The 20,743-nt window shown below is 36.9% G+C and overlaps 1 protein-coding gene across 5 annotated transcripts in view; it reads right to left on the bottom strand.

Annotated features, from left to right (window-relative positions):
• Positions 1–598: 598 nt before the first annotated feature.
• Positions 599–20,743, bottom strand: part of EPHX1 (epoxide hydrolase 1) — a 336,659-nt gene continuing 316,514 nt past the window's right edge. For all 5 annotated transcript variants that reach the window (XM_053712614.1, XM_053712612.1, XM_053712615.1 and 2 more), the window contains 3 exons: positions 6,214–6,322; positions 5,756–5,881; positions 599–3,322 (listed from right to left, as the gene is read on the bottom strand). In XM_053712614.1, coding sequence (XP_053568589.1) covers positions 3,121–3,322; positions 5,756–5,881; positions 6,214–6,322 — 437 coding nt within the window. In that variant the 3' untranslated portion in view covers positions 599–3,120. The remainder of the gene's footprint in view (positions 3,323–5,755; positions 5,882–6,213; positions 6,323–20,743) is intronic.

The raw sequence follows: 20,743 nt of genomic DNA, 5'->3' as shown, positions 1-20,743 counted from the left end.
CAGTTGCTCGTGTCAATCAAAAACACTATTTAGTGCTAGATAGAGATAAAGTGATTTTTGTACTATTAAGTAATGCTGGTATGGACTAAGCTGATTAGTCTAAGATGTATATAAATATAGTAAACTGGTGGTTAGGGTTGTCCTGTGTGACATCACACTGTCGGGGCTGACTGGTGCACTGGAACTCAGACAGACAGCGATGGAGGAACAGCAGTAGCTTGGGACTGGTAAGCAAAATGTTCCCATGCGCCTGGCTGCTGCCTGTAGTATCACACAGTAAGTCAAAATGTGCCGCCCCTCCCTCTTCCCCAAATTTGACGCCCTAGGCATAGGCCTTGGTGGCTTGGGCTATAAAATACGACCCAGAAGACATGGCAAAATGGGACACAAATGTACAGCACTGTAAGCTTAGGTAACTGTTCGAAAGCCCAGTCAGTTACAAAACAAATCTATATGTACAATGAAAATATAATTTTGTAAATAAGTATCTGTTTAAACATTCTTAATGTATATAATTTCACTCATACTTCCAAAGGCACCATAGGTGTATTTTTTCAAATGGAGCATAGCAACTCAATAAAGCATACAGGTCAAGAAATAATGGAAACCAACAATCCTTTATTTTGTATTCAAGCACAATATTCAGATACTAAATTATACATATTTATTAACAAAAACTTGCACCAAGCAAAACATAAGGTTCTTCTTTGCTATGCAGCTTCTGGCTTAAAAATGGGTTAATAAGCGGGTTTTTCTGGGGTTTGTTTCTATAGCCACAAGGTAGCTGATGAGGTTAGAATCAGATAAAGAAGGAAGACCAATGATTTACACAATGCCCTTACATTAACTGACTAGCTGTGCAGCACTCCGTATCTAAAGTTTTTTAAACAAAATCAGTAACATCAGAAAGCTCAACCAAGTAAAAAGATATAGAGATGAATGAATGTTGTTAGGTGTTAGATATACTTTAAAAGGGAAATACAAGTGGGCCTATACAATTCACATAAATGATAACCACATTATTTATAAACCTAAATTACTTGCCTCACAGAAAGTGTTGGCACTGCTCTGTAAAGCTAAAAACCTTTGGGTGCCTTCCAATGCCATGCAATGTGTGTGCCTTTTAATCACTCCCATGTAGACAATGTACTGGGTGTAGACACTCTTAATTTAGGCTTAAATTGTTACTTTTATACCCCCCCCCCCAATGTATGTCCCTTTAAAAGTACCAGTTACTGGAAGCCTCAGAGCTACTGAGGTTCTTAGAACAATCTGGGCATGACCAGAAATAAATGTATTACTTTTAAGTTGTATATTTGGTCCACTAAAATGAAATAGGAATGTAATCCCAGTGTTTAGCTTGTGTTAGACAATCAGAACTATTGAGATGCTGAACTATGGCAAATCAAGAGATTTGCACAAGAGAACGCAAAATAAAACAAAAAGTAGGCGTTATTGTTCTATAATGGCAAATGCAATATATCAATATAATAAATCACTAATAGAATATTGCTCCATATATCAGATTCTAGAGAGAAGCCAATATATACAAACGATTATTGTTCCTACACTCAATTTATTCTAGGGAAGGATGAAAACAAACCACAAGTTAATATAACAAAATTCAAACTTTTAACTTAAAAGCAGACTATAAGCTTTGCATATGATTCAATTGCATTCCCTGACTGTTCTCCAGACTTAATGTTTCTCAGCCAATTAGAGGGGGACATGTGTATCACTTAATGCCGTGTCTCTCATACCCTATGATTTTCTGGTTTGATTACAACTGAGACTCCTTCATGGCATAGCCTGATGGGCGACCGAGCAAGCATGAAATGGAGTTTAACATTTCAGTTTTTCCACTGACATTAGGATCTATTACCTTATTGTATAATATATATATATATATATATACACATATACACACACATATACACAGAGATTCATTGGTGTGCTGAAACCAAAGTAGCCGAAATTGAAATTTATTGTATTATGTCTTGAAAAAGGCTTAATAATAAGTCAAAATGATGACTTTTGATCATCATGTAAAAATATTTTGAAATATGAATACAATGTTTTTTTAAGGACCTGTGAATTCACAATTCCTTGGAGGAAGCACCCGGACACTTGACTGATATTGGTAGTGAGAGCATGGCATATATATATATATATATATATATATATATATATATATATATATATATATATATATATATATATATATATATTTACACATATATTCATAATAAGAAATGTAAACCTTAAAAAGGGACATAATACCCATATGCTAGATGACTTTAAAGTGATGAAATATTATTGTTAAAAGCTAACAAGAAAATATCACCTGAACATCTCTATGTAAAAAAGAAGGGATATTTTACCTCAACATTTCTTCAGCTCACAAGAGTAAGTGCTCTGTAAACAGTTATTTTTTTAGCTACTGTCAGCTGCATGTTATATATATATAAAAAAAAAAAAACTACAGCCAATCAGCTTCTTCAGTGCTGATGTCACACTTTACCATGATCTCATGAGATTTCACTGAAATTTCATAGTAAACTCCTCTCAATTGAGGAGTGAAATAGCATGACTGTGCCTACACATGCCACATGCAGGCTCCCTTTCAAGTCCTGGGACTAGCATCCTGATTGGTTGCTTAAACTCCCTTTACAATTTCTTCCTTTTTTACATAGAGATGTGCAGGTGATATATTCTAGTCAGCTTTTTATAGCTATGCTGTATTACTTTCAAGTGCTTCAACATTTGGGTATTGTATCCCTTTAATCTGTAGGTTTAATATTGTTTAGTCTGTATAACCAACAACCAAAATCCTTTCCACTATATTTGTAAATCCTATTGCATTCTTGAGAAAATGTTAAGCATTATTTTGCATCCTCCTCTCTCACCCTATGGTTAGCACTGATGTGTGCAAATCTATACATTTTCCTTTAATACATTTATAAAGACTGAAAAGAACTCTGATAATGAGCGTAAGATTCTAAGTGTTTATACAAAGCGATACTATTGTTATATGATATTTCCTTTGCCCTCTGGTACTGCCCAGATAGACGTGTTCAGCACCTTCTATACTCCGCAGACAGCTCGTTATTTTCGGCACTGCTACTTTGCTTCTACTTTAGCCACAAACTGCTGAATATCTTTAGCTAAATTTTCTGGCTCTTCAAAGGCCCCAAAATGACCCCCTTGAGGCATGAAATTAAATGAAACAATGTTGATGTATTTCTGCTTCGCCCAATAGAGAGGGCAATGCACCAGCTCATTGGGAAACGAGGCGACGCCAGTGGGGACGGTCACAGGAACTCTGAAAAACATTAGGGCAAAAAAGATATAGTCAACAAATTATTTTTAAAGTTACTAATAACACACATCTGATATATTGTTTACCAGTTTTTAATTCTTTAAAGGGACATTCTAATAAACAAAATTTGTCAAAGAATTTCATATTTGCATTATTGACCCAAGATGCCTATGTATTTAACACCCACAAAAAAGGGTTAAACACAGGTAAAGTCCTCCTCAGGAGCTGCAAGCCTTGCAAAACTACAATGATCAGCCAATCAGAAGCAACATCTGCACAACCCTGCCAATCACCAGCTGTTTGCCCTGCTTAAAAGTTGCAAAGCTTGCAGTGCCTGAACAGGCTTTATCTAGGTGTTTAAGACCTTAGTGAGAGTTAAATATATAGTTATTTAAGGATAGTAATAAAAAAAAACCCCAATTGTTAGATCATGTAATTTATGCATCAGAATGTCTTTTTATGAAGAAATGTGCTTGAAGGAAACGATTTACTTCATTTGAAATATTTATTTAAAAACTATTTGTCTACTCCATGCCAGTTGTAAGAACGACACTTTAGGAGTATTTTACAATCTGACATTCATTCATACATAACATAGTAGATGAGGTTGAAAAAAGACCGAAGTCCATCGAGTTCAACCTATACAAATCTAAAATATATACAAAAAGCTCCAGTTAAGCTTAAATAATCCCACTAAAAGGTGACCCATTTAATACTAGCAATCATATCCATGAATTTTGTTTATAGACAAAAATGTATCCAAATAATTTTTAAATGTATCTAGGGTATTGGCATTCACTACCTCCTTTGGCAATGAGTTCCAAATTTTCAATAGCATTTGTTTTTTTCAGTTATGCTAATTAGTTTGCTTTCTCAGCAAATCTATCCAAAGTAATACTAAGGTTGCCCAACATGTGCCAGAAATAGTTCTGGAATTACCTACATACACAATCAGCCAATGGGAAATGAGATCACCAAAAACTTGATACATTAGTGAGAAAAGCCTAAATGTGCTGCGCTACGATGGATGAAATATGTTTTCAACAGTGGCAAAGTCTTGAATCAGGTTTTTTTAGACATGAAGAGTGTTTACTGGGAAATTAGTAACTGGTGCTAAATAAGTCAAAATCTGTTTGAAACCCTGTTTTTCTAATGATGGTTTGGATAGAGCACACAATTTTAAGAGACTTACTTCTATTAACAAATTGACTTTGCCCTCTAGGTATCCGTTGCTGGAAAGCATACCCAGGTATGCTCGGGAGCAGTGGTGCACTACTGGTAGCAATGCTGGTGATTGCTGGCTCTGTCTCTTTATTGACTCACAGTGTTCAGTCCAGTAGTGCACTGCTGATCTTGGGCTGACTTTAACTATGTGTTTAACCCCTTTGCAGGGGCTAAACAAATAGTTACTTGCAAGCAAAAAGGGCATTACTAAAATGCTCTAACACATTAGAATATTCTATTTTCTGCCATTTATGTCCCTTTAATCCAGAATACAGGATTTTATCTTTTATCTTTAAATTTTTTTTTTTTATGTGCCTTTGATTGGCTCAACAAAGGTTTTTTTTTGGTTAAGCACACCACAAAAGGACTGTTTAATCTTAACACACATATTGTGGGAGTTGTTTATCCCAATCTTATTAGAAGCTATGTAAGTATATTTGGCAGACAGAAGCATATACAAATATGCCATGAAAGAGTGGACTTAAGTGGTTGGATGTGCACCAATACTTTTTGTTGTTTTGTAATTCCTTTGATTGGCTCAACATATTTCCCATTACTGTGACATAAAACCCCAAGTTTTTCTTTCTTGATTCAGATAGAACATGCAGTTTTAAACAACTTTCCAATTAACTTCTATTATCTAATTTGCTTTGTTCTCTTCATATCCTTTGCTGAAAAGAATACCTAGGTAGGCTCAGAAGCAGAAAAGCACTACTGGGAGCTAGCTGGTTAACCACGTGTTCAGCTATCATTACTGCTCCTTCAACAGAGGATACCAAAAGAATGAAGCAAATTTGATAATAGAAGTACATTGGAAAGTTGTTTCAAATTGTATTTTCTATTATGAAACAAAATTGGAGTTTCAAGTAACTGCAAAACTTGCTTTATGAAGATTTCAAATGATAATCATGTAAGGGAAAATGGTAATTGAGGGAAATGGACACCATGTTTTTCATTTGTAGGATAATTTGTTAAAAGGGCAGTAGCAGAGGATAATATTAATGAGAGTAACAATACTTGTATCAAAATGGGTTAAATTTGTTATTTTGGAGCCTCCTTTCCTAGAGTTTGCTCAGGATCCATAAGGGTAAGAAACATTAAGATATTCTTGTGAATGTTCTAAAAATGTCGCTCTCTGCACAAAGTTATAGGTTCTTTACTCCTTTTAAAATATTATGAAAAGTGTTTAATGCAGACAGAATAGGGTCTTACTTATCATGTTTTGCAACACCAACTCCTTTACCAACATTCTCCTTGTAGAACCTCATTGAGGACACGATGGAATGAGTCAACCAATAGATCATAACATTGGTGAGAAGGTCATCCAAGGAGAACTTCCTGAAACATGCCAACACAGTACACATTAATTCTCAAAATTAAACAAATGAACACCCCCCCCCCCCCTATCAAAATCCAGGTGTGAAGACTTTACATGTAGTACCTTCTTATCAAGTGGTGATAAATATCCTAAAAACATATTAACCGAGGACTTTACTTTCAATGTCTTGGTTACTGTGATTATAAACATATGACATATGGGCAAAGTAAACTTCCACATAGCACAGTAGCTAATAGATATGTAGCTATATTATTTTGCAGAGAGTTTGGACAAAACTGTACATGAATGTTCTTGTCTTTCATCGGTATTCAGCTTTATATTTATTAGCTACCTCTCAAGTCCTCCATCTTCGTGATCAATAAATTCCTTATTAGTCCAAGTGGAGAATTTTTCCAAGATGTAGGCAGCAAGTCCAACTGGAGAGTCATTCAAACCGCAACCTAGATAGAAGATAAAGTTCTTTAGAAGCAGGAAACATGGAATGGTGTCAGCAGTGTGGCTCTTCTAGAGATATTCTTTATGATGTCCCTAAAGAATGAAATTACAATTGACATTTTCTGTGGACCTTGACCAAACTATGGTTTACATAAACTATTAATAGTTGTCCAAATTCAAGCAAATATTACCTATTCTTCTCTGAGTGGTTCAAAATCCCACCAAAGCTTACATTACCTTCTGTAGTTTGTCCCTGTTGTGGCTATTTCATTTCAATTAGAAACGCACCTCCAGGTGCTGTAAATGCAGTCAGGGAACTGCCTAGCCGAACATCCAGCAAGTGGGAACAGAGAAGAGGCCTGTACATCACACCCCACTTATTCAATGCACATAAACCCTGTAATAGCAAATGCAGTTTCAATAGATGGTCATGCTTAATAGCGCGGAGTGAACACCAACCCGGTCACCCTATAGAGCGTTAACTGTGTAGAAGCTTTTTGCGCTTATACTATGAGTTGAAAGTAAATTGTTTTCACTTGCGCGATATCACGACCAGCGCAATAAGCAGAACTTACAATATTGCGTCCGCGTTCACGTATTCCCCCAATAAAAGTCAATGGAGATTTTTTTTTAACATTATTTTCAGAAAAATAAATAAATCTACTGCTTATTTGGAATTGCTATTGCATTGTCTTGTTACTGTGCAATTGTACTGTATATATTAGTCCTTTAATGTTTACTACTTAAAACATGCTATTGTGATGCTGGGAATCTATTATAGAGGTTACTTCTAGAATGCTAAAAACAAATCTGACACCAGACCCCTTGGTTTGGCTGCTTAACAACCTACCACATAAGCTTCCCACCCATCAGAAAAAAATTATCTTCATAGCCAGCAACAGCATGAAATCCCTCATTGCCCAAAGAAGGAAAAGTAAAGAGGTACCAAGCCTCCCTTTATGGTACAAAAAATGTAGTCAGATACTAGAGCTGGAGGAATATGCTTATATGTTACGTAGGCAAGACTCCCTATATGTGGAGTTGAAAGCGTCCTGGGAGTCTTTCATACAAGAAGAGTTCCAATATACACCTACAAATTCTTATGTTTCTAGACAGCTGTGTAGTGAGATGAGATACACTTTTGGCTATTTTTTTCAGTATCACTTGATGTAAGCCGCAATACTTTTATACTTTTATGTATGTATGTTTCATTTATACCCCTTTATCCAATGTTTTCTGTATTTTTTTTTTGAATATGCGTTTTTCTCCATTGTTTCATATCAGCGATGTCATGAAAGCACAGATTGTCAAGTGCATTTATTTTCTCTCTTTGTAAAATTGTTTACTATCTGTAATGATTCATCTTATTTTACCAATAAAGCCGATTTAAAAAAAACCCCCAAAAAACATGCTATTGTGAATTAGCAGAGCTTTCACTGACATCATGGGGCAAACATGTACTATAGTTTTTCCCCAAATACTGGAATCTGTATATTTCTGTTGCCTGGTACTGATGGTCAGATTTAAATAATGTTTTCGATATTTTGTATATACCATATGTATTTTACATTTTTAGCTTTTGCAAGTTTGATCCCGGTTTAATTTTTATTCTTGTAAAGCTTATATTTTATTTACTTATATGATCTGTCAGTTGCTAACCAATTTAGCTTCTATAGCACCTACAATACTCACTTTTCCGCAAGCAGGCTTCACATGACTTTGCTCGTAAACTATCACAGCCGTAAATCCTTATTATTGAAGTTTAAAAGTTACAGTATACACCATGTTCGTTTAAAAGCATGTAATAGACACTACTATAAAGAATAATATGCAGAGATACCAATATAAAAATTCAGTATAAAACCTTTTAAAAACTTACATAGAAACTCCCAATTTAACACTGTTGATGAGTTGAGGCTGGGACACCCACTGAAAGGGGCTGATAGCAGAACCCCCCCTCCTGCATATGAATAGACCCATAATACAAACAGAAGAAATCTGAAGTCTGCATACATCATTATTCCTTTTAAAACAGCCAATAGAATGCAAGCTCAATCTGATTGGCTGATTCCATCAGCCAATCAGATTATTCCTACCTTAATTCCGATTGGCTGATAGAATCCTATCAGCCAATCTGAATTTGAGGGATGCCATCTTGGATGACGTCCCTTAAAGGAACCTTCATTCATCGGGAGTTCGTCGTGGAGGAAGGATGTTCCGCGTCGGCGGGATGAAGATGGAGCCGGAAGAAAGAAGATTGAAGATGTCGCTTGATAGAAGACTTCAGCCGGATGATGGACCTCTTCAGCCCCAGCTTGGATGAAGAATTCGGCTCGGCTGAGTGAAGACGACTCAAGGTAGGAAGATCTTCAGGGGGGTAGTGTTAGGTTTATTTAAGGGGGGTTTGGGTTAGAGTAGGGGTGTGTGGGTGGTGGGTTTTAATGTTGGGGGGGGTTGTATTTTTATTTTACAGGCAAAAGAGCGGTTTTCTTTGGGGCATGCCCCGCAAAAGGCCCTTTTAAGGGCTGGTAAGGTAATAGAGCTGGTATCTTTTAAATGTAGAATAGGGTAGGGATTTTTTTTATTTTGGGGGGCTTTGTTATTTTATTAGGGGGCTTAGAGTAGGTGTAATTAGCTTAAAATTGTTGTAATATTTTTATAATTTTTTATTTTTTGTACCTTAGTTCTTTTTTATTTTTTGTACTTTAGTTAGTGTATTTATTTGTAGGTATTTGTATTTAATTTATTTATTGATAGTGTAGTGTTAGGTTTAATTGTAACTTAGGTTAGGATTTATTTTACAGGTAATTTGGTAATTATTTTAACTAGGTAGCTATTAAATAGTAATTAACTATTTAATAGCTATTGTACCTGGTTAAAATAAATATTAATCCTAAAATAGCTACAATATAATTATTATTTATATTGTAGCTATATTAGGGTTTATTTTACAGGTAAGTATTTAGCTTTAAATAGGAATAATTTATTTAATAAGATTTATTTTATTTCGTTAGATAAAAATTACATTTAACTTAGGGGGGTGTTAGTGTTAGCTTTAGGGGTTAATACATTTATTAGAGTAGTGGTAAGGTCCGGTCGGCAGATTAGGGGTTAATAAGTGTAGGTAAGGTAGAGGCGACGTTGGGGGGGGGGGGCAGATTAGGGGTTAATAAATATTATGTAGGTGTCGACGGGGGTTAGGGGCAGCAGATTAGGGGTTCATAGGGATAACGTAGGTGGCGGCGGTGTGCGAAGCGTCAGATTAGGGGTTAATAATAAAATGCAGGTGTCAGCGATAGCGGGGGCGTCAGATTAGGGTTTAATAAGTGTAAGGTTAGGGGTGTTTAGACTCGGGGTACAAGTTAGGGTGTTAGGTGCAGACATAGGAAGTGTTTCCCCATAGGAAACAATGGGGCTGCGTTAGGAGCTGAACGCTGCTTTTTTGCAGGTGTTAGTTTTTTTTCAGCTCAAACGGCCCCATTGTTTCCTATGGGGGAATTGTGCATGAGCACATTTTTGAAGCTGGCCGCGTCCTTAAGCACCGCTGGCATTGAGAGTTGCAGTAAATTATTCTCTACGCTCCTTTTTGGAGCCTAATGCAGCCCTTCTGTGAACTCTAAATACCAGCGGTATTTGAAAGGTGCGGGGGGAAAAATACACGCGTAGCTAACGCACCCCTTTGGCTGCAGAACTCTAAATCTAGGCGCATGTTATTTAAAAATATGCAAAAACACCCCCAAATAAATTGATAATCTACAAAACATTTATGCAAAGACAAATCTAGTGTACACTGATTTTATCATATGAATGCATTTTACTCCCTATGTATCGCTGCTACAGGGGAACATTACAAATAAAGGATTGTGAACCTTACTCTACTTCTTATGTTATTATATGCAGTAGTATGGTGTAGCTGTGAGGCCTGTGAATCTGGAGGTAATTAGTGACGTTTGTGAACTGTCCGATTTCACCTTTGGCCCTAAATGATTAGAGTTAGGACCACTGTGTATCGCAGTACTAATAGGAGAACGTTTTGTAGTACTGTTTACATTTAACAAGTTTAATTTATTTAAAAACAAAGATTAAGTGAACCAGGACATTTTATAAACTGCCATCTCTGTTATAATGTTCTGCACTAATACATTGTGTGCGCAAGGGGTTAAATATTTCTGTTAAGAGAGCTTCAGTTCATGACAATTTCAGGAGCAGATTATGTGTAGGCACACGTGCATAGAAAGCTACTGTATATGAAGCAAGATGAGCTGGCATCTTGCCCTGATATTTCAGTAATAATTGGTCTTAATTCATACAGCGTCTGCTCCTGTTTTAAGTCGACACCACACTTGTAATCTATCTGTAGAACACTGGATTGTGGTGTATCGATTTGTGGATCCACATGGATTTAAGGTCAAAGATGAGACCATGAGAAAAAAAAAAAAAAAAAAAAATCAGCTGGGATTCCGTAACACTGTTTCATTCTAATAGCTGATTCTGATGGGGCAGTATCAAAACCAACCTGGGGTTTTATGGACACACAACGATTTATGTTCACTAGTGAAAAGGGGGTGACAGGGGTCAACTTTACAAAATCAACTTTTATTATAGTAGAGGTTGAATGGTTTCCTACACCCCTGAGAAAGTAGGGCATGGCAGAAATTAGGGAGGGCAAAAACCTGCCTGCTATGCCTCACCCCGACCAGGATCCATCTTCCAGGGACAGGGTCCCCAACATCAAGGGACAGGGCCACAGACCCGTCCCCCAGGGCTAGTCTCCACACTACAGTGCCTACAGAGCAACAAACCTATCCAAGCACAGGGCACCCAATCTGCCCACCCTTAACTGCTTAGTTACTGAACATCTGCTGACTGCCCACCTCACAACCACTAGTGCAAATGTCAGCGCTGCAGCTGCTCTAGATAATCTTTGTGGTGGTGTGTATGTATATGTGTGTGTGTATGTGTGTATGTATATGTGTGTGTGTGTATGTGTGTATGTATATGTGTGTGTGTGTATGTGTGTATGTATATGTGTGTGTATGTGTGTATGTATATGTGTGTGTGTGTATGTGTCTGTGTGTGTGTGTGTATGTGTGTATGTCTATGTGTGTGTATGTATGTGTGTGTAGGTGTGTGTATGTGTATGTGTGTGTATGTATATGTATATGTGTGTGAAACCACTATGCTGTTGACTCTCTGGCTGTGGTATTGTTACTTTTTCAACTTTGTTATAGTTAAGTTTTACTTTTGATACAAATAAAGTTATATTTTTTATCTATATCCTACTCGGCCATTAACTGCTGGATACATTTCACTTCGGTGAATTTATGACTATATGTGTATGTGTATATGTGTGTGTGAGTGTGTGTATATGCGTGTGTGTGCGCGTGTGTATATGTGTATGTATGTGTGTGTATGTATGTGTGTGTATGTGTATGTATATATGTGTGTGTGTGTGTGTATATGTGTGTATGTATGTGAATATGTATGTGCGCGTGTGTGCGCATGTATGTATGTGTGTGTGTATATGTGTGTGTGTGTGTATGTATGTATATATGTGTGTATGTGTGTGTATATGTGTGTCTGTAAATATATATGTGTGTGTGTGTATATGTATGTATGTATGTATGTGTGTGTATGTATGTATGTATATATGTATGTGTGTGTGCCTATGTATATATATATGTATGTATATGTGTGTGTGTGTGTATGTATGTATGTATATATGTGTGTGTGTGTGTGTGTATGTATATATGTATGTATATGTGTGTGTGTGTGTATGTATGTATATATGTATGTGTATGTGTGTGTGTGTGTGTGTATGTATATATGTATGTATATGTGTGTGTGTATGTATGTATGTATATATGTATGTGTGTGTGTGTATGTATGTATATATGTATGTGTGTGTGTGTATGTATGTATAAATGTATGTATATGTGTGTGTGTGTATATATGTATGTATGTGTGTGTATATGTGTATATCTGTGTGTGTGTGTATGTGTATATGTGTGTGTGTGTGGTGGGGGGCTGTAGGCCCTAGAGCAGTGGTTTTCAAAGTGTGAGGCAGCCTCCCCAGGGGGGCACTAGAACATATAAGGGGAGGTGCAGGAGCAGTGACACTTTGCACTATCCTATGGAAACCACAATCAGCAGCTGACTTAAAGAATAGAACAGGTTTAAAGAGTCAACTAAAAATAAATAACCATTTTTTTTGAAGAGAAAAATAAAATAAAGTAACAGCTATTATGGGGGAGGGCACTGTCTTGTATTTTTTTTTCAAGAGGGGGGCCCTGCCTAAGACTTTGAAAACCACTGCCCTAGAGTAGCTTAACTGTTACCTCTGTGCTAGCACATTTAACCAACTGTGATAGTGAGCATAAGCAGCACACTAGGCGCACCCCTGGCGGCCCCCATGCTGGGCCCCTGGCATGGCCGCTCTCTGTCCCTACTTGCCCTATCAAGCCCAAAACCACTAATGTAAAGTATTAAAACGTAAGTAATATCTGCAGAGGCCAAGATTGATAAACCCACAGTGATGTTCTACACAGTGATTACTTGAAGAAGTTATAAGATAATCAAACTCTGCTAATTATAAAACAGCAATTTTAAATGCTTCAAAAATCATTTATTTTGCATGCAGATCATTTGCAATGCAGTGCTTGGTTCTGGATATATACTATGCAGAAAAAAATGAATTTACTGGGGGTGTTTCATACAACAGTTCCAGGAATGAGATAGTAAGATTCAGATAGAGCGTTGTCATTTTATGCAACCTTCCAATTTACTTCCATTATCTAATTTGATTTGTTCTCTTGGTATCTTTTGTTGAAAAACATGCCTAGGTAGCTTCAGCAGCATCTGATATGTTTGCTAATCTGACAGAACACCGGCTTTTTCACAGCTGTATCATGAACTTCGGTTTAGCACAACACACAACAATACAGTGAGCGAAGTTTACATTTGTGCAGTTTTTATACACAGTTTAAAAATTGCATAACATATAAAAAGGTCACATAAATAATATAGCGCACTGCAGCTGTCAAAAAATTGGTAACGACACTTGTCTGTAAGAATATCTAAGCTGTATCCTGTATGATTAAGTTGCCCTTGACCAAACGCCACCTGTATGGTATTAGAATAAGATAATGACTTTGAATAGAGATGAAGGCACAGAAAGAAAAATTATAGCATAGTGATTAGTAATCGGGAGTCCTTTAGAAACATGTATTACCTGTATTATACCCTGAGGCTCCATACGTAAGATTACAAGCAACACCACATTACTGCTTATTATATATAGTGTGAAATGGTCTCTTTTTCTTTATATACCTACATTTGTTGGGGAGAATGACTGACTTACGTCCTATTAAAATATAACTGCAATACAACTGGTTGTATCAGTAACTAGCACACAATTAAAATGATATATATATATATATATATATATATATATATATATATATATATATATATATATATATATATGGTGTTGCTTGGGTGTTTCTTGATCTGCGCTGTGTACGTTGCAAATGGTTATTTTGCTCTAAATAGTTCCTCCTGATATATTTCAATGGCAGCTAGTTTCTGAATATTCCACTATCATCAAATGGAATGTGAAGGAAAAAGGTATGGAGTTGAGTTTCAGAGTTCAGCGCACATAGAATGGAGAAAAACAAAACCAAAACCAAATTATGGTGCAGTATGTCAGTACTAGGCAATCAAAAGCTAAACGTGAGATTTAAATGTGCTCACCTTATTTAACCTCAAACATGTGAGGTATGTTGGAAGCATGGAGGGGATGTAATCCCTATCTGTGGTAAAGATGTTTCCAGCTGGTATGCAGAAACTTTTAGCAGGTGGAGATCTTGATATCCCTGGAGTAGAAATATGTTGGTATTTCAGACAAACTTCTCCTCTCTGGAGTTAGGTAGAGACACTTTAATTCCTTTTGCTGGATTTCTTTCCTTGTTGCCGTTTATTTCTTTTCCCCTTCTTTATACTTGAAAGGCTTCTCCTCTCTGGAGTATGGCATAAACTTTATGTATGCAAACCAATTAGTGCTCAGTTTACATACTATGAGATCAATTGTGGATATTAATTGCAGCACTCATGAGATGTGTATAAATGATGCTTGCAAGGACACAAAGTGAAATGAAGACTTCAGCAATGGACCCTGTCACTGACAGGCTTAAGAATCCACATCCATACGGATATTGTGAGCGATCTACAGGGAGTGCAGAATTATTAGGCAAGTTGTATTTTTGAGGATTAATTTTATTATTGAACAACAACCATGTTCTCAATGAACCCAAAAAACTCATTAATATCAAAGCTGAATAGTTTTGGAAGTAGTTTTTAGTTTGTTTTTAGTTATAGCTATTTTAGGGGGATATCTGTGTGTGCAGGTGACTATTACTGTGCATAATTATTAGGCAACTTAACAAAAAACAAATATATAACCATTTCAATTATTTATTTTTACCAGTGAAACCAATATAACATCTCAACATTCACAAATATACATTTCTGACATTCAAAAACAAAACAAAAACAAATCAGTGACCAATATAGCCACCTTTCTTTGCAAGGACACTCAAAAGCCTGCCATCCATGGATTCCGTCAGTGTTTTGATCTGTTCACCATCAACATTGCGTGCAGCAGCAACCACAGCCTCCCAGACACTGTTCAGAGAGGTGTACTGATTTCCCTCCTTGTAAATCTCACATTTGATGATGGACCACAGGTTCTCAATGGGGTTCAGATCAGGTGAACAAGGAGGCCATGTCATTAGATTTTCTTCTTTTATACCCTTTCTTGCCAGCCACGCTGTGGAGTACTTGGACGCGTGTGATGGAGCATTGTTCTGCATGAAAATCATGTTTTCTTGAAGGATGCAGACTTCTTCCTGTACCACTGCTTGAAGAAGGTGTCTTCCAGAAACTGGCAGTAGGACTGGGAGTTGAGCTTGACTCCATCCTCAACCCGAAAAGGCCCCACAAGCTCATCTTTGATGATACCAGCCCAAACCAGTACTCCACCTCCACCTTGCTGGCGTCTGAGTCGGACTGGAGCTCTCTGCCCTTTACCAATCCAGCCACGGGCCCATCCATCTGGCCCATCAAGACTCACTCTCATTTCATCAGTCCATAAAACCTTAGAAAAATCAGTCTTGACGTTTCAGCTTGTGTGTCTTGTTCAGTGGTGGTCGTCTTTCAGCCTTTCTTACCTTGGCCATGTCTCTGAGTATTGCACACCTTGTGCTTTTGGGCACTCCAGTGATGTTGCAGCTCTGAAATATGGCCAAACTGGTGGCAAGTGGCATCTTGGCAGCTGCACGCTTGACTTTTCTCAGTTCATGGGCAGTTATTTTGCGCCTTGGTTTTTCCACACGCTTCTTGCGACCCTGTTGACTATTTTGAATGAAACGCTTGATTGTTCGATGATCACGCTTCAGAAGCTTTGCAATTTTAAGAGTGCTGCATCCCTCTGCAAGATATCTCACTATTTTTGACTTTTCTGAGCCTGTCAAGTCCTTCTTTTGACCCATTTTGCCAAAGGAAAGGAAGTTGCCTAATAATTATGCACACCTGATATAGGGTGTTGATGTCATTAGACCACATCCCTTCTCATTACAGAGATGCACATCACCTAATATGCTTAATTGGTAGTAGGCTTTCGAGCCTATACAGCTTGGAGTAAGACAACATGCATAAAGAGGATGATGTGATCAAAATACTCATTTGCCTAATAATTCTGCACTCCCTGTAGAGCTCAAAAAACCACAAGGAATCATCATCTAGCTGTATTTACAGCAGTTCATGTAACTATTTATTACGGTTTTCCATCATAAACACCAACTTATCCACCTGAACTCTGGGAGCTTTTCAGAGCTCAAAACCACCGCAAGGAATTTACCTTCAGCTGTACTTACAGCATCCTATACCACAATATCACACAATATGCACCAGCCCTGATGAGAAAAAAACTCACTACCGGATTTAGAGAAATATACTATATTTCATCTGCTCTCCTATTTCTGTCCCTGATCTGGACTATTATCAAAGAGGATTTCTGTTTATCATTTTTTATTGGGCATTGGAAAATAAAAGTGTTTTTATTTTAAATTTCACTTTGTGTCCTTGCAAGCACATCATTTATACACATCTCATGAGTGCTGCAATTAATATCCACAATTGATCTCATAGTATGTAAACTGAGCACTAATTGGTTTGCATACATAAAGTTTATGCCATACTCCAGAGAGGAGAAGCCTTTCAAGTATAAAGAAGGGGAAAAGAAATAAACAGCAACAAGGAAAGAAATCCAGCAAAAAGAATTAAAGTGTCTACCTAACTCCAGAGAGGAGAAGTTTGTCTGAAATACCAACATATTTCTACTCCAGGGATATCAAGATTTCCACCTGCTAAAAGTTTCTGCATACCAGCTGGAAACATCTTTACCACAGATGGGGATTACATCCCCTCCATGCTTCCAACATACCTCACATGTTTGAGGTTAAATAAGGTGAGCACATTTAAATCTCACGTTTAGTTTTTGATTGCCTAGTACTGACATACTGCACCATAATTTGGTTTTGGTTTTCTCCATTCTATGTGCGCTGAACTCTGAAACTCAACTATATATATATATATATATATATATATATATATATATATATATATATATATATATATATATATATATATATATATATATATATATATATATATATACATACACACACACTAGACTGGGTACACATCCTATGACCCTCCTCTTAAACTCAAAGATCTAGGTGCTCACTGTCGTGACATAGCTTAGAACCAAATCAAGCTAATATCCAGCATAAATATCCCAAGGTGTGTGTATGCTGTGAGGTGTTAACTGCTATTACCCCAAGACAATATCAGAGTGCAAGGACACAGCAGCACCACTTTTAATCTCCAATGTTTTCTTTTATTCCATTCACATGGGTAGCAAAAAGTAAAAACAGAACGACGTTTCGGGTCAAACACTCTTACTCATGTTCATGCAGTGTATACAAACATTACTGCCCTTAAATACCTACAGACAGGTGAGACCACACCTCCTTATTTAACACTCTCAATACATTTCAATGGTAAACCTTCATATATACTGACCCCTACACCTTTATTATTCTATTCTTAATATATAAAACTTTTTTACTTAAAGGGCCAGTAAACATAGAAAATAATGTTATGTAATTCTGCACATAGTGCAGAATTATATAACATTATATTAGTGCTAGATTTATAGAACCTAATATTGCCGGTGAATTGTTATAAAAAATTTAAAAAAAAGAGTTTTCCAGACAGAGCAGAAGCGAGCTGCAATGTGTAATGGCGCGGTCGGGCCGGGCTGTGACTAGACAGCTGGCCAGATGCGCCGAGTGTAAAAAACAGACCCGCTCAGTAGAGCACAGAGAGCGGGTCTGGAAAACACTTTTTTTATAACAGTTCAATGGCAATATTAGGTTCTATACATCTAGCACTAATATAATGTTATATAATTATGCATTATGTGCAGAATTATATAACATTTTCTAGGTTTACTGGGCCTTTAAATAAAAACAAAAACACTGTACACAGATATGGAAATCAGCAGTTCTAATTTACAGATTTAGTTAATGACAATGTACCAATTCTCACATAACAATATATCAATTGTCCCAGAGATAAGCCTTTATATAAATACACTCAGATCAATTTCCCTATTCATCCCTTTGGGAATTAATGACTCTAATTTATCTATCCAAAAAGCTTCACGCCTCTTAAGTAGCTCCCTATTGCCTCCTCTCCTAGGTATGGGTATATAATCAATCATTTGAAATCTCAACTGAGATAGTATGACCTTTTTTCAAAAAATTATGTGCATCAGGAGCATTAAGGTCTTGGGTCCTAATATTGGATTTATGTTGAAGAATTCTATCCCTGACCCGTTTGGTCGTTTCGCCAATATAAATTAGGCCACTTGGACACTTAATTAGATTACAAAGGTGGTATTACAATTATAATACCCTTTAATCCTGACCCGTTAAGGAATGGGTAACTATATCTCCTTTAATCAAATTATTACAATTCGAACAATTGAGGCAGGGAAAACAGCCATCATTCTCTGAGGTTATAAAATCCGGTCTACTTTTCTTTTTACTCCCTACATCTGCACTAAACTAGGGAGTATAGTGTATGCAGGCATAGGTGGCTGTCTAAAGGCTTTAACCTCTAGGTTACACTCACTTAAAATGTGCCAGTGCTTACGCAATATCTTTTGAATCTTTGGGCTAAAGGCATTATATTCTGAGACTAATACCATTCTGTCAGGGTCTTTCTTATTTTGATTATCTTCCTTATCAGCCCTTCCTTTTGGTAACTCCAATACCTTTTTGGTGACCTCTTCTATCATGCTTTTGGGATATCCTCGCTCTTCAAATCTATCACCCATTTCTTTAAGTCTAGCTGGGGCTACTTCTTAAGAGGCGTGAAGCTTTTTGGATAGATAAATTAGAGTCAATTCCCAAAGGGATGAATAGGGAAATTGATCTGAGTGTATTTATATAAAGGCTTATCTCTGGGACAATAGATATATTGTTATGTGAGAATTGGTACATTGTCATTAACTAAATCTGTAAATTAGAACTGCTGCATTCCATATCTGTGTACACAGTGTTTTTGTTTTTATTTAAAGGGGCATTAAACCCAAATTTTTTCTTTCATTATTCAGATAGAGAATACGATTTTAAACAATATTCCAATTTACTTCTATTATCTAATTTGCTTTATTCTTTAGACATCCTTTGCTTAAGAAATAGCAATGCACATGGGTGAGCCAATCAGCAGCATCTTAGCCTATTTAGATATGCTTTTCAGCAGAGAATATCAAGAGAATGAAACAGATTAGATAACATAAATAAATTAGAAAGTTGTTGCTTGCTCTTTCTAAATCATAAAAGAAAAAATTTGGGTTCAATGTCCCTTTAAGTAAAAAAGTTTTATATATTAAGAATAGAATAATAAAGGTGTAGACCACTAGGGGTCAGTATATATGAAGGTTTACCATTGAAATGTATTGAGTGTTAATTAAGGAGGTGTGGTCTCACCTGCCTGTAGGTATTTAATGGCAGTAATGTTTTTAAACACTGCATGAAGGGTGTTTGGCCCGAAACGTCGTTCTGTTTTTACTTTTTGTTACCCATGGAATAAAAGAAAACTTTGCAGATTAAAAGTGGTGCTGCTGTGTCCTTGCACTGTGACATAGCTTAGGGATGTTATTCCTGGAAGTAAAACACCAGGCCTTTTTCATATAAGAAATCCGTTAGCCCCCCAAATACACATTCCCTATTGAATTGTGCATAAAATTGGTAAAAACAAAATGTATGCTTACCTGATAAATTCATTTCTCTTGTGGTGTATCCAGTCCACGGATTCATCCATTACTTGTGGGATATTATCCTTCCCAACAGGAAGCTGTAAGAGGATCACCCACAGCAGAGCTGTCTATATAGCTCCTCCCCTAACTGCCACCTCCCAGTCATTCGACCGAAGACAAGCAAGAGAAAGGAGAAACTATAGGGTGCAGTGGTGACTGTAGTTTAAAAATTAAAAAATACCTGCCTTAAAATGACAGGGCGGGCCGTGGACTGGATACACCACAAGAGAAATAAATTTATCAGGTAAGCATAAATTTTGTTTTCTCTTGTAAGGTGTATCCAGTCCACGGATTCATCCATTACTTGTGGGATACCAATACCAAAGCTATAGGACACGGATGAAGGGAGGGACAAGGCAGTCGCTTAAACGGAAGGCACCACTGCCTGTAAGACCTCTCTCTCAAAAATAGCCTCCGAAGAAGCAAAAGTATCAAATTTGTAGAATTTAGAAAAAGTATGAAGCGAAGACCAAGTCGCCGCCTTACAAATCTGTTAAACAGAAGCCTCATTTTTAAAAGCCCATGTGGAAGCTACTGCTCTAGTGGAATGAGCTGTAATTCTTACAGGAGGCTGCTGGCCAGCAGTCTCATAAGCTAAGCGGATTATACTTCTTAACCAAAAGGAAAGAGAAGTTGCCGAAGCCTTTTGGCCTTTCCTCTGTACAGAGTAGACTACAAACAAAGCAGATGTTTGACGAAAATCTTTAGTAGCTTGTAAATAAAACTTTAAAGCACGAACCACGTCAAGATTGTGTAATAGACATTCCTTCTTTGAAGAAGGATTAGGACACAGTGACGGAACAACAATCTCCTGATTGATATTCTAATTAGATACCACCTTAGGAAGAAACCCAGGTTTGGTACGCAACACTACCTTATCTGCATGGAAGATCAGATAAGGGGAATCACACTGCAAGGCAGATAACTCTGAAACTCTTCGAGCCGAAGAGATCGCTACCAAGAACAGAACTTTCCAAGA

Source organism: Bombina bombina, chromosome 4 (assembly GCF_027579735.1).
Source record: "Bombina bombina isolate aBomBom1 chromosome 4, aBomBom1.pri, whole genome shotgun sequence".
Taxonomy (NCBI): domain Eukaryota; kingdom Metazoa; phylum Chordata; class Amphibia; order Anura; family Bombinatoridae; genus Bombina; species Bombina bombina.
Note: the sequence above shows the minus strand (reverse complement) of the source record. Positions and strands in the feature narration are given on the sequence as shown.